Consider the following 13,231-nt stretch of genomic DNA (forward strand, 5'->3'; position numbering starts at 1 on the left):
CGCACCACACACACACACACGCACGCACCATACACACACACACTCTGTATACGCCATACGCAGCCTCTTGCACGGTACCACCAGCAGAACACCGTCGCACCACACGCACCACACACACACACACACACACACACACACACACACACACACACACACACTGTATACGCCATACGCAGCTTCTTGCACAGTACCCCCAGCGGAACACCGTAGCGAACACGCCGCCGCAGGGATCAACCGAATGATTCACTGACTGCCGCCATCTTTGTAGAGGAGGAGCGCATGCGCAGTTTTAATGTGATCGTCGCTATCTTTCTGCACAAAGATGGCGGCGGCGGTCTGATTTACTGCGCCTGCGCAAATTCATTTTATTTAACACGGAGGAGGAGGGGTGAGTGCACATAGGAAAGAGGACACACAGGGGGAGACGGCTCAAATGAGAGAACACATGAAGGAAGAAGACAGAACAGTGGTGGAGAGAGAGAGCAGATAAGGGGGAGAGCACATGGGGTACATAGGTCAAAGAAGAGATGACATGAGGGGAGAAGACAGCAGATGGGGGAGAGAGAAAGCACACAAGGGTGAGAGACAGAGCACAGGGGGGAGACATCTCAATCGGGACAGGACATGAGGGGAGAACACAGCACAGGAAGGAGAGAGACAGCAGACAAGGGGGATAGCACATGGGGTAGACAGGTCAAAGAAGAGAGCACAGAAGGGAGACGTCCGCACATGGCGAAAGAGAGAGTGGATAGGTGGGTGAGCACATGGGAGAAATTCTCAACGCTGCAAAGCCTGCCCTCATTCTGACATTACCGCCCTCTATCAGGCCTCCATCTAGTAATAATAATAATTATATTATGACTGTTTTATCCTATGTAAATGCTAAATATCTGTCACATTTTAGGGGTAAGGCATAGTGACAACTTTTAGATAGTTACTTTACAGAAAACACAAGACCTAAGACAGACATGGTAAAGTGGCATTACTATTGGCATCCCCATATGAAGTAATGAAAGTTCTTGAACCCATTATCTCACCTATGACATTTGGGAATCGAGAGCGTTTTTTACAAGAACAAATTGAAGCAACCCTCCGTTTAAGGGTCAAAGGATTACATTTAACAAATGTTGGGTTATAAGGAACAAGAGTTCCAAAAGCTAGTAGTCTAAAATAAGAGTATACTTGCATTACCCAGCAATATTATGTTGTCGGATGTGACTACTGCACCCTCTGACTGGGATCATCGGACTTATTGCATCATTTTCCAATATATGGAGACCAGGGATGCCATATCATCAAAAGGCAGAAGACATAAGATGAATCTACTGATTTTTCTTATATTTGTTGATTACCTGTGGCTTACAGTTTACGTTCACAATTCACAGGCAGTCGACTAAATTTGCAACACAAATAGTGAAATCTGGAAATCTATAGCCCTGATTAAAGGGCCCGTTAAGGGCCCGTTACACATTGCGATATCGCTAGCAATATCGCTGTATATTTCACCGATTTTGTGACGTAGCAGCGATATTGCTACATGTGATACCTCCAACCGGCTCCCTCGCTGGTCGCGCGAGAACGACCTGGACCATTTCTCGTCGGGCGCTTCCTGTGGCGACGCCTGGACGCGGGCGGGAGGATGTCAGGATCGCCGCGTCTGACAGGTAAGTAGCGACCCCTGACCCCTGCAATGTCGCTGGTGAGATCTGCCTGTGTGGCAGCTCACTAGCGACCACTTAGCGATGCCCCAGCGATCCATATCGTTGTCGGGATCGCGGGTGCATCGCTTAGTATAACGGTACCCTTAGTCTCAGGAATATCGGGGCGTGGTCTGACCACATAATCAATCCAATATCCGCTGATCTGCATCTATTTAGAGTCGTATTGTCAACCAAGAAATAATTATTCTACTATATGTCCGGTGACTGGAGGAGTAGAATGTATAGTCCCTCGGGATAACCCACAACCAATTCTTGCGTTTTCTGCTCTACAAATTGACATTCTGCAAATAAATATCTGGTAAATTTTCTCTTCATAAAAAGCCAGCTGCACATGGATGAATTTTTTTTTTTTTTTTAATCCTGTTCACTTGCTTTCTACTGTATTCTGTAGAGTGCTTCCAATTCATGTCAGAGGTGATGGCTTATACCTATTAGGGTATGTGCACACATTGCGGATTTGGCTGCAGATTTTTTTTCTCACAGATTTTGCTATATCTGCAGGTAAAATGACCTGCGTTTTACCTGCGGATTTAGTGCAGATTTCCTGCGGATTTCCCCTGCTTTTTACACCTGCGGATTCCTATAATGGAAGAGGTGTAAAAACGCTGCGGATTCCGCACAAAGAATTGACATGCTGCGGAAAATAAACCGCAGCAAATTTGTGCGGAATTTTCTGCAGCATGTGCACAACGGATTTGGTTTTCCATAGAGTTACATGGTAATGTACACCGCATGGAAAACTGCTGCGGATCCGCAGCCAAATGGTGACAACACGACTGCTGCTGTTGCAACAAAGGTCTGGAACAGAGATAGAGAGGCATTGCATGGGTGGCAGGGTTAAGGCTTACCTTGTATTTTTAAATGGAGCAAATCTGTGCCCCACCCAAAAAAAAATAAAATCCTCTAAGATATTGCTGACCTGTCAGTATCCGATTTATTGGATAAGACTCCCAACATCTGCACTGTATACATCCAGCTGCTGCATCAATGTTGATAACCCCTTGAGCTTGAGAAACAAATTTTAAACCCTTTATCCCCAAGGGTAGTTTGCATGTTAATGACCACGCAAATTTTTACAATTCTGACCACCGTCCCTTTATGAGGTAATAACTCTGGAAACGCTTCCATGGATCCCAGTGATTCTGACATTGTTTTCTCATGACATATTGTACTTCATGATAGTGGTAAAATTTCTTTGATATGACTTGTGTTTATTTGTGAAACCAAAATTTGGCAAAAATTTCATAATTTTCCAACTTTAAATTTTCAAATATGTCACACAAAATACTTAACATTTCCCACATGTTTACTTTACATCATCACAATTTTGGAACCAAATTTTTTTTTTTGTGTAAGAAAGTTATAAGGGTTAAAAGTTTAAAAGCGATTTTTACAACACCATTTTTTTGGGGGAGGACCACATCACATTTGAAGTCACTTTGAGGGGTCTATATGATGGAAAATACCCAAAAGTGACACCATTCTAAAAACTGCACCCCTGAAGGTGCTTAAAACCACATTCAAGAAATTTATTAACTCTTAAGGTTCTTCACAGGAATTTTTGGAATTTTTTTTTTTTTTAAATTAACATATAACTTTTTCACAAAAAATTTACTTCAGATCCATTTTTTTATTTTATTTTACCAAGGGTAACAGAAGAAATTGGACCCCAAAAGTTGTTGTACAATTTGTCCTGAGTACGCTGATACCCCATATATACAGGATATACAGTTAAACCACTGTTTGGGCACATGGCAGAGCTCGGAAGGGATGGAGCGCAATTTGACTTTTCAATGCAAAATTGGCTGGAATTGAGATCGGACACCATGTCGCGTTTGGATAGCCCCTAATGTGCCTAAACAGTGGAAACCCCCCCCACAAGTGACACCATTTTGGAAAGTAGACCCCTAAGGAACTTATTTAGATGTGTGGTGAGCACTTTGAACCCCCAGATACTTCACAGACGTTTATAACATACAGCTGTAAAAATAGAAAATCCATATTTTTTTACATAAATGATCTTTCACCCTCAATTTTTTTATTTTCCCAAGGGTAACATGAAAGATTGGAGCCCAAAGTTGAGCAAATTTGTCCTGAATACGCTGATACCCCATATGTGGGGGTAAACCACTGTTTGGGCGCATGGCAGAGCTCTGAAGGGAAGGAGCGCCGTTTTACCTTTTCAACGCACATTTGTCTGGAATTGAGATCAGACGCCATGTCGCGTTTGGAGAGCCCCTGATGTGCCTAAACAGTGAAACCCTCCCCATCTCTAACTCCAACCCTAAACATACCCCCTAACCCTAACTTTAGCCCAACTCTAACCCTAATGGTAAAATCGAAATACATTTTCTTTTTTTAATTATTTTTCCGTAAGGGGTGGGGGGACTTCAGGAGGGCATGCAGGGACAATGAAGGTACCGGGGGGGAGGGGGAGAGATCGGGGGACCCTGTTTCTCTATCCTCTAATGCAGGGGTCCCCAACCGCCGGTCCGCGGCCCAGCACCGGGCCGCTGCAGTGCCCTTGCCGGTCCGCGGACACAAGGGGAGCCAGGGGCGGTCAGTGGCGTAGCGGGGGCTGGGGCGGCGCGCAGCAGTTCTTAGACTGCCCTCGTGTGGCGGCGGCCAGGGAGCGAGCCAAGCAGCTCCACTGCCTGCAAGTGGGAATAGCAGGAGCGGAGCTGCAAGGACCCGTCCACTGCGTCCAGCTTCCTGCCAGCCGCCCGCGCTTCCTGTCTCTGACTGACACAGAGAGGAGCGCGGCCGCTGCTGTGTCAGCGAGGAAGCACGGGCGATGCTGCGGACAGGTGAGAGGAGAGAGGTGGTGTCTATGTGTATGTATAATGTGTGTGTGTGTATGTCTGTCTGTGTGTGTGTGTGTGTGTGTGTGTGTGTGTGTTGGTCTGTGTTTGTGTAGCCTGGCCCTGGAGGAGATGGGGACATGAGGAGAAGGCCATGAGGGGAGTGATGGAGAGACGGCAGTGATGGGGTGAAGGCAATGATGGGGAGAGGGGAGTGATGGGGTGAAGGCAATGATGGGGAGACAGCAGTGATGGGGTGAAGGCAATGATGGGGAGAGGGGAGTGATGGGGTGAAGGCAATGATGGGGAGAGGGGAGTGATGGGGTGAAGGCAATTATGGGGTGAAGGGAGTGATGGGGTGAAGGCAATGATGGGCAGAAGGGAGTGATGGGGTGAAGGAAATGATGGGGAGAAGGGAGTGATGGGGTGAAGGCAATGATGGGGAGAAGGGAGTGATGGGGTGAAGGCAATGATGGAGAGATGGCAGTGATGGGGTGAAGGCAATGATGGGGAGAAGGGAGTGATGTGGTGAAGGCAATGATGGGGAGAAGGGGGTGATGGAGCACTCATTCAAAACCTATGGTGAGTTGAGTCACATTATAAATGTAATTTAATTATAAGTATGCACTGCTACACTACAACCGTGTCCATAGCCCCGCCCCTTATGACCAAAGCCACGCCTCTGCCACACCTCCATCCCCGCCCTGCCGGGCCATGGAAGAATGGTCTTGCTTGAAACCGGTCCCTGGTGCAAAAAAGGTTGGGGACCACTGCTCTTATGTACGATCACATCAGAGAAGAGATAAAATTAAATGGAAAATCTGACTTTTTTTGCGGTCGCCGTTATACCGTTAATAACAGTGATCGCAACACCGGGGTCGGTAAAAACCGACCCGAATCATGTTCTCTGGGGTCTCGGCTACCCCCAGCAACCAAGACCCCAGAGAAATTCCGACGCTGGTGGGTGCTATAGCCTTAAACCTCAGCACCGTTAAAAAGCGGCTCTGTGGTTTAAGTACCCTTAACTGCTGCCGGTAAAAGGCGTATAGGCGGTCGTTAAGGGGTTAAATGTAACTCTTATCATTGTACCCTGTTCACGCCGGTCGCCAGCAGAGCAGGGGAGAATGACTAGAGCAGTGTTCAGCACCCTGCGCCGGGGACCAGCGCTTACTGCAGTGCTTCCCTGGCGCCTGTCCATGTGGTACTGATGCAGCACATGCCTGCCACACGTATGCTGCAAGTATTACACACACGGACACTAACCTCTCCGGTACCGGAAATACAGAACATGTGAAAGAGCCCTTATAGTGGGTTTTTATGTTTGATAGCTGTCACACGCTAAGACTTTTTTATTGCAAAAATAGTTTTTGCATCACCATACAGTTAGGTCCATATATATTTGGACAGAGACTACATTTTTCTAATTTTGGTTCTAGACATTACCACAATGAATTTTAAACAAAACAATTAAGATGCAGTTGAAGTTCAGACTTTCAGCTTTCATTTGAGGGTATCCACATTAAAGTTGGGTGAATGGCTTAGGAGTTTCAGCTCCTTAACATGTGCCACCCTGTTTTTAAAGGGACCAAAAGTAATTGGACAGATCAAATTGTAAATAAAATGTTCACTTCTAGCACTTGGTTGAAAACCCTTTGTTGGCAATGACTTCCTGAAGTCTTGAACTCCATGGACATCACCAGACGCTGTATTTCCTCCTTTTTGATGCTCTGCCAGGCCTTCACTGCGGTGGTTTTCAGTTGCTGTTTGTTTGTGGGCCTTTCTGTCTGAAGTTTAGTCTTTAACAAGTGAAATGCATGCTCAATTGGGATGAGATCAGGTGACTGACTTGGCCATTCAGGAATATTCCACTTCTTTGCTTTAATAAACTCCTGGATTGCTTTGGCTTTATGTTTTGGGTCATTGTCCATCTGTAGTATGAAACGACGACCAATCAGTTTGGCTGCATTTGGCTGGATCTGAGCACACAGTATGGCTCTGAATACCACAGAATTCATTCGGCTGCTTCTGTCCTGTGTCACATCATCAATAAACACTAGTGACCCAGTGCCACTGGCAGCCATGCATGCCCAAGCCATCACACTGCCTCCGCCGTGTTTTACAGATGATGTGGTATGCTTTGGATCATGAGCTGTACCACGCCTTCGCCATAATTTTCTCTCTTCATCATTCTGGTAGAGGTTGATCTTGGTTTCATCTGTCCAAAGAATGTTCTTCCAGAACTGTGCTGGCTTTTTTAGATTTTTTTTTTTTTTTTTTTTTTAGCAAAGTCCAATCTAGCCTTTTGATTATTGATGCTTATGAGTGGCTTGCACTGTGCAGTGAACCCTCTGTATTTACTTTCATGCAGTCTTCTCTTTATGGTAGATTTGGATATTGATACGCTTACCTCCTGGAGAGTGTTGTTCACTTGTTTGGTTGTTGTGAAGGGGTTTCTCTTCACCATGGAGACTATTCTGCGATCATCCACCACTGTTGTCTTCCATGGGCGCCCAGGTCTTTTGCTTGGATGAGTTCACCAGTGCTTTATTTCTCAGGATGTACCAAACTGTAGATTTTGCCACTCCTAATGTTGTAGCAATTTCTCAGATTTTTTTTTCTGTTTTTGCAGCTTAGGGATGGCTTGTTTCACCTGCATGGAGAGCTCCTTTGACCGCATGTTTCCTTCACAGCAAAACCTTCCAAATGCAGGCACCACACCTCAAATCAACTCCAGGCCTTTTATCTGCGTAATTGAGAATGACATAACGAAGGGATTGCCCACACCTGTCCATGAAGTAGCCTTGGAGTCAGTTGTCCTATTACGTTTGGTCCCTTTAAAAACAGGGTGGCACATGTTAAGGAGCTGAAACTCCTAAACCCTTTATCCAATTTTAATGTGGATACCCTTAAATGAAATCTGAAAGTCTGAACTTCAACTGCATCTGAATTGTTTTGTTTAAAAATCATTGTGGTAATGTCTAGAACCAAAATTAGAAAAATGTTGTCTCTGTCCAAATATATATGGACCTAACTGTATTTTGAGAGCTATAATCTTTCCATATTTTGGCCTAAGGAGTCATGTGAGGTCTTGTTTCTTGCGGGACAGGATATTGGTACCATTTTCGGGCACATGACATTTTTTTTATCGCTTTTTATTACGATATTTGGGAGACAGAATGAACAAAAACCAGCAATTCATGAATTTCTTTGAGGGGGAGGCGTTTATACCATTCCATGTGTTGTAAAATTGATAAAGCGGGTTTATTCTTCGGGTTAGTGCGATTACAGTGATACCTCATTTATATAATTTTTTTAATGTTTTGGCACGTTTATAAAATAAAAACTTTTATATAAAAAATTATTATTTTTGCATCGCATTATTCTGAGTGCTGTAACTTTTTTATTTTTTTGCTGATGACGCTGTTTGGTGGCTTGTTTTTTGCAGGACAAGATGACGTTTTCAGCGGTACCATATTTATTTTATCAGTCTTTTTGATCACGTGTTCTTCCACATTTTGTTTGGCGTTATGATGATAAAGCATTGTTTTTTTTTTGCCGTGTTTTTTTTTATTGTGTTCACTAAAGGGGTCAACTAGTGGGACAGTTTTCTAGGTTGGGTTGTTATGGACGTGGCAATACCAAATATGTGTACTTTTATTGTTTAGACTTTTTTTTCATTCAAATATTTATTGATATGATATTGCTTTTATTATTTTTTAGATTTTTACAATTTTTTTTTTTTTTTTAAATTTTATTCTTACTTTTACACTTTGTCCCACTATGGGACACTCATTTTGTGCAGGCTGATCGCTTATATGGCATGCAGATGAAGCAACATCTGCATGTCATAGAGGCTGTCAGTGCAGCACTCTGCACATTGACCTGAGCGACTTCCTGACATGCACTGCACATGACAGGAAGTTTCTCACCTCTGGTAATCCGAATATCGTCATGACGACATCGGGTTTCAATAGCAGCGATCGAGACCCTCTGTCATGCCGTGGGGTCTCCGATCCAAAGGCAGAGGGGCTGTCGGTATATATATTTATACTTTAGAGAGAGAGGTTGAGATGAATATCAAGAACAGACTTGGCGTAACCAATAGATGGATGTGGAAACTAATGCATTTTGTCACTTGACACTCGTCTGAGCACAGAGTTCAATTCTATGGCGTTAAAGTGTGACATATTAGAAGAATAAAGTAAATATAATTTTGTTAAAAGCCCCTTGGCTGTGTAAATTTGTCGACGTGTATTTGCTCACATCATGCCTTTCTGCAAAGGAATCAGACAGTGGATCCTTTCATTGCTTGCAGGCTCCCATTTTCTTGCACAAACGATAACTTGCTGTGGAAATTGTAAGAATCACAACTGCTTACAGCAAGAACATAAAATAACAGTTTCAGGGTTAGGTTTATCTGTTTTATGTGTTCTACCATTATTACACATTAGTAGGCATAAGAATTTTTTATTTTTTTGAAAACCATTTGCTCCTGTATTTTTCTATGGCCAGACACTATACGAGGAAGTTTAGAGAGTGCGAATGGCTCCCTGGGGCCCTGTCCTTATCTTATAGGGAACGATTCAGTATTGGATTTGCCTGGGTTTTTTCTTTGCTTAATTTGGTGTCTTAAATGTTTTTTTTGCTCCATTATTCATCTTTCCATTTGGCTTTTCTTAACTATGTTTTGTGTTCACTTTTTTGTTGCCTAAGTTCACAACTGTGTGCAGAGTTTTCATGATTTCCAGATATTTTCACCTGATTCATACGCACGTTTTCAAAAAGTTGCAAAATTTATCTCAAATGTTCTTGAGTCTCCCTTTCTCGGAGTAATTTTATGCAGGCTAGATACTTTGGCACAAAATTTTGTGCCATTTTACAAAATATGCGACTTTTTGCACTAAAGTTAAAAAGAACAAAAAGACCCTTTTTGACTTTGCATGAAGCTAATGAACTGCATATGCACAATTTGAGAATTTGATGCAAAAAATGGCAACTAATACCACAAGAATGAAAGGTGACTTAAAAACAGGCAAATGATGACTCTTGGCTATTGTGGTTTCCTAGGATTCACTATAAATTCGGAGTTGCTCTTTTAGGGCACAGTCAGTTGGCTATATATATCGGACCGAGACTGGAATGCAGTGCAAGGACTACCCGGCAGCTCTCCTGACCCGAGAAAACAGCTGCATAGAAATACATGGGGATGTCATGCTCGGGTTGGGAGAGCCACCGGAGAGTCCATGCAGTGTTCCGATCTTGGTCTGAATTTTACCACCGTCGACTGGGCCCTAAGGAGAATGTTGTTTGTTTGTTTTTTTTTCTCTCTTGACTCGTCTATCCATTGATTAGCATTTAAGCAGATTAAAGGGAATCTGTCACCCTATTTTTTGCCTATCCGCTGCAAGTACCACCATCAGGGGCTTATCTACATTATAAGCCCCTGATGGCGGTGCTGGACGGGACAGCGACACCCATCGAACCGAACCGAACGCCAGGGTGAGTATACTCTAACTTTTTTTTCTTATCATTCAGGTTACATCGGGGGCTTATCTACAGCATTACCCTGATGGCGTTACTGGCAGCGGATAGGCAAAAAATAGGGTGACCGATTCCCTTTAAAATAGACCTATACTTCCCTTATAGCTTTGTCTCCCTCTTCTTACCTGACATAAACTTTTTAAGAGAATTCCTCAGTATGTAAGCTTAGCCGATGTGCTAGAAGTACTCCTTCGCATAAACCCATGTCATAATATGGTTTATAAAAGGCAGTGGAACCTAGAAATCAAACAGAGGCTGGACAGACATCTGACTGGGATGACTTAGCGAATCCTGCTTTGAGCAGGGGGTTGGACCAGATGGCCCAGGAGGTCCCTTCCAACTCTACGATTCTATGATTCTGTACTCACCTGCTAAAGGCACCGTGCATTTCTAGGCCATTGCACACCATTATTCTTGTACTGCTTAGTATATGGGGCACAACTCCTAAAGTTATTGCCAGAATTTTTTTTGTGAATATATATTTAGATTGCTTTTTTTGTTTTAAACCTGCCATAAATTTCTCTTTACATAATGTTTGTATATGGGTTGTGCTTTTGTACAAATAGCCCATTAAAATACTGTCTCTTACTAAAGCTGAGATTTATTAACAAAAATGTCCTTGTCCAGAGGAAAGGTCACAGGATTAGTGCTGTCCAAGTGCAAAGAAATGATTAGCATTGCTCAAATTGTTCTGTTCAAGCTGCTTGAATTTTTATGAGCTTGGGAGGGAACACCAGCCACCTTCCATAACTCTATGTAGTTGCGTATCAGAAAAGGTTAATGCCATTTTTCAACTAATTTTTTATTTTCTTTTGTTCTGAAAGTAATGATCCTTTAAGGCTACATTTCCACGAGTTATTAATGTTGCAGATTTTCTGCACAGATTAGGGTATGTACACACGACCAGGAATGGCTCAGTGTTTGCTCTGGATTTGGTGCAGGTGAAATCTGCACCAAATCTGCATCTGAGGTCACTGGCAGGTCATCTGCGTTTTTTCTGCATGCGTGTTTGATGTGTTTATTCATTGCATGCTTTTTTGACATTCTAAATAAAGCTAATTGAAAGTTGGCTACTAGGAAGGAAAAAAAAATGATTTCCTGTTTGGAGATATATTGGGGTATATGCACACGGTCAGTAAACTCTGCGGGTTGGACACCTCGTACTTGCATGCTGAACACTGTGGATGTATGCCGCGTCCAACCCGCAGTGTTTACTGACCGTTGGAACATACCCTGAGGTAAATTGGTTAACTTGCAATTTTTATGTACATTTTTATGTCTTTTACTTTATGCGTCTTGTCTCTTTTTGGTTTGTCATGTTTTACATAAAGCTACGTTATTTGGTATTTTGCTTTGACAAAATTGTTGATAGTCGTGTGGATTTTATATATATTTAGTCTGTTTCGTCAAGAGAAATGCACCAAAAAAGAATATGCATCTTTTACCTGCAGATTTTCTGCCAATAATGCAGTTGCATGGGGAAACATTGCATATAAAACTCAGCGTCCCTGCAAGAGATATTGATATGCTGCGACAATATCTTATGCTGCCACAGCATTAAGAAAAAAAGCACAGTGGATGGGATCGCTATAAATACAATAAACTTTTCTGGAACTACTAAACACTGATTTTTTTTTTTTTTTTTTTCACGCAGAACTAAAAACTCCTCATGGGAACTTGTGTTTAATCTGTTCTATATTTTTTTGTACATTTTGTCTTTGGCATGTAAACTCCTGAAATGCACTAGAAATGGTTTCTGCATTTTTAATCTTTGTAAGGTAAAACACTTCCTAGAGTATAGATTAACAAAAGCGTATTTTCACTGTTAAGAACACAGTGTAGCTGGCAGTTACTACAAGGAATTCATCATTTTTCTTAGCAGCATATTATATATTATACTTGTTATTAGCAATGATATTTGTGTAAAGAGCTGATCAGATCCAAAGGACCAGTCCCCATTCTCAAAATATGGTTCCCAATGGTAGAACACTTCTGTATTATATATCCGTAGGATTTGTGATGCATATCTAAGATGGAAGAAAGTGGATCATGCAGGAAGATTATAGTGAACAAATCCTTACATTATCCAAAGGCTTGCAATTATTGTCCAGTGAGTTTTCAATCTTTTTTTTTTTTTTTCTTTTAATGTATGTTTCCAGTCATTGTAATCCTGTTTATAATTACAGACCATGTCCTTTCAGGAAGAGTTTTCAGCAGGAAGTATGAGTTCAAAATGGCCCTATTGGCCATTGTGTACATTTTGTGTACTACAGATAATGTGAAAAATGTATCCAAAATGTTTAGAAAATATTTGTAGCACTAAAACCTGATTTAAATAGGTCCTTTTTTGATCATTTTTGTGTAAATCAAGTTTATTGAAGTATTTGCTTGTTACATATCAATCAGTATGAGAAGACCTATATCTATTATCATGAAACAAAAATTGTATAACATTTATAACAACTTAGCCTAAAGAAAATCATACATATTTGCCAATGTTAAATACGCAGTTTAAAAGCTTATTCGTATAAGCAATATACATCATTAAGTAACTTTATTCATAAATTAAATTAATCTTTGATGAAATGATGCCTAGAGTAAGGTTCTAGACGCAAAAAGAGAGCATAGAAACGGAAAAGTGAAAGGGAGGGTTAGAAAGGGAAAGAAAGATGGGGATTACAGAGAGTAGAGGTAGAGAGTGGAAATTCACCCTTTAGCTAAACCCATATTTTCTGATATATAAAGGAGCACAAGCTCCAATCCATTAAGTCAATATCAACCAAACAGTTCACCTTCGGATTGTTTCTGTCTTGTGAACGTCTTTTTAAAGCGTACATATAGGTTAAGAACCCCCTTTTTTGATCATTTTTTATTTCTGTAGCATCAACATATTCCACAGCATTATACATATTAGAGGCGACATGTACAGACTATTAACTTCTTTGTGACCAGAGCTTTTTTCGGTTTTGCGTTTTCGTTTTTCGCTCCCCTCCTTCCCAGAGCCATAACTTTTTTTATTTTTCCGTCAATATGGCCATGTGAGGGCTTATTTTTTTTGCAGGACGAGTTGTACTTTTGAACGACACCATTGATTTTTCTATGTCGTGTACTAGAAAAAGGGAAAAGAATTCCAAGTGTGGTGAAATTACAAAAAAAAGGGCAATCCCA

General features: G+C 41.8%; 1 protein-coding gene across 12 annotated transcripts in view; it reads left to right on the forward strand.

The window, feature by feature from the left end:
- The window catches only part of ARVCF (ARVCF delta catenin family member), a 281,584-nt gene that overhangs the window by 120,452 nt on the left and 147,901 nt on the right, over nucleotides 1-13,231 (forward strand). Inside the window, exon 1 of one of the 12 annotated variants that reach the window (XM_073559067.1) lies at nucleotides 12,081-12,173. The exons of the other annotated variants lie outside the window; for them this stretch is intronic. Coding sequence (XP_073415168.1) covers nucleotides 12,096-12,173 — 78 coding nt within the window. The 5' untranslated portion in view covers nucleotides 12,081-12,095. Of the gene's footprint in view, nucleotides 1-12,080; nucleotides 12,174-13,231 lie in introns of those variants that run through there. 12 annotated transcript variants of the gene reach the window in all.

Source organism: Dendrobates tinctorius, unplaced genomic scaffold (assembly GCF_039654945.1).
Source record: "Dendrobates tinctorius isolate UK_male_01 unplaced genomic scaffold, ASM3965494v1 ptg000265l, whole genome shotgun sequence".
Lineage (NCBI taxonomy): Eukaryota > Metazoa > Chordata > Amphibia > Anura > Dendrobatidae > Dendrobates > Dendrobates tinctorius.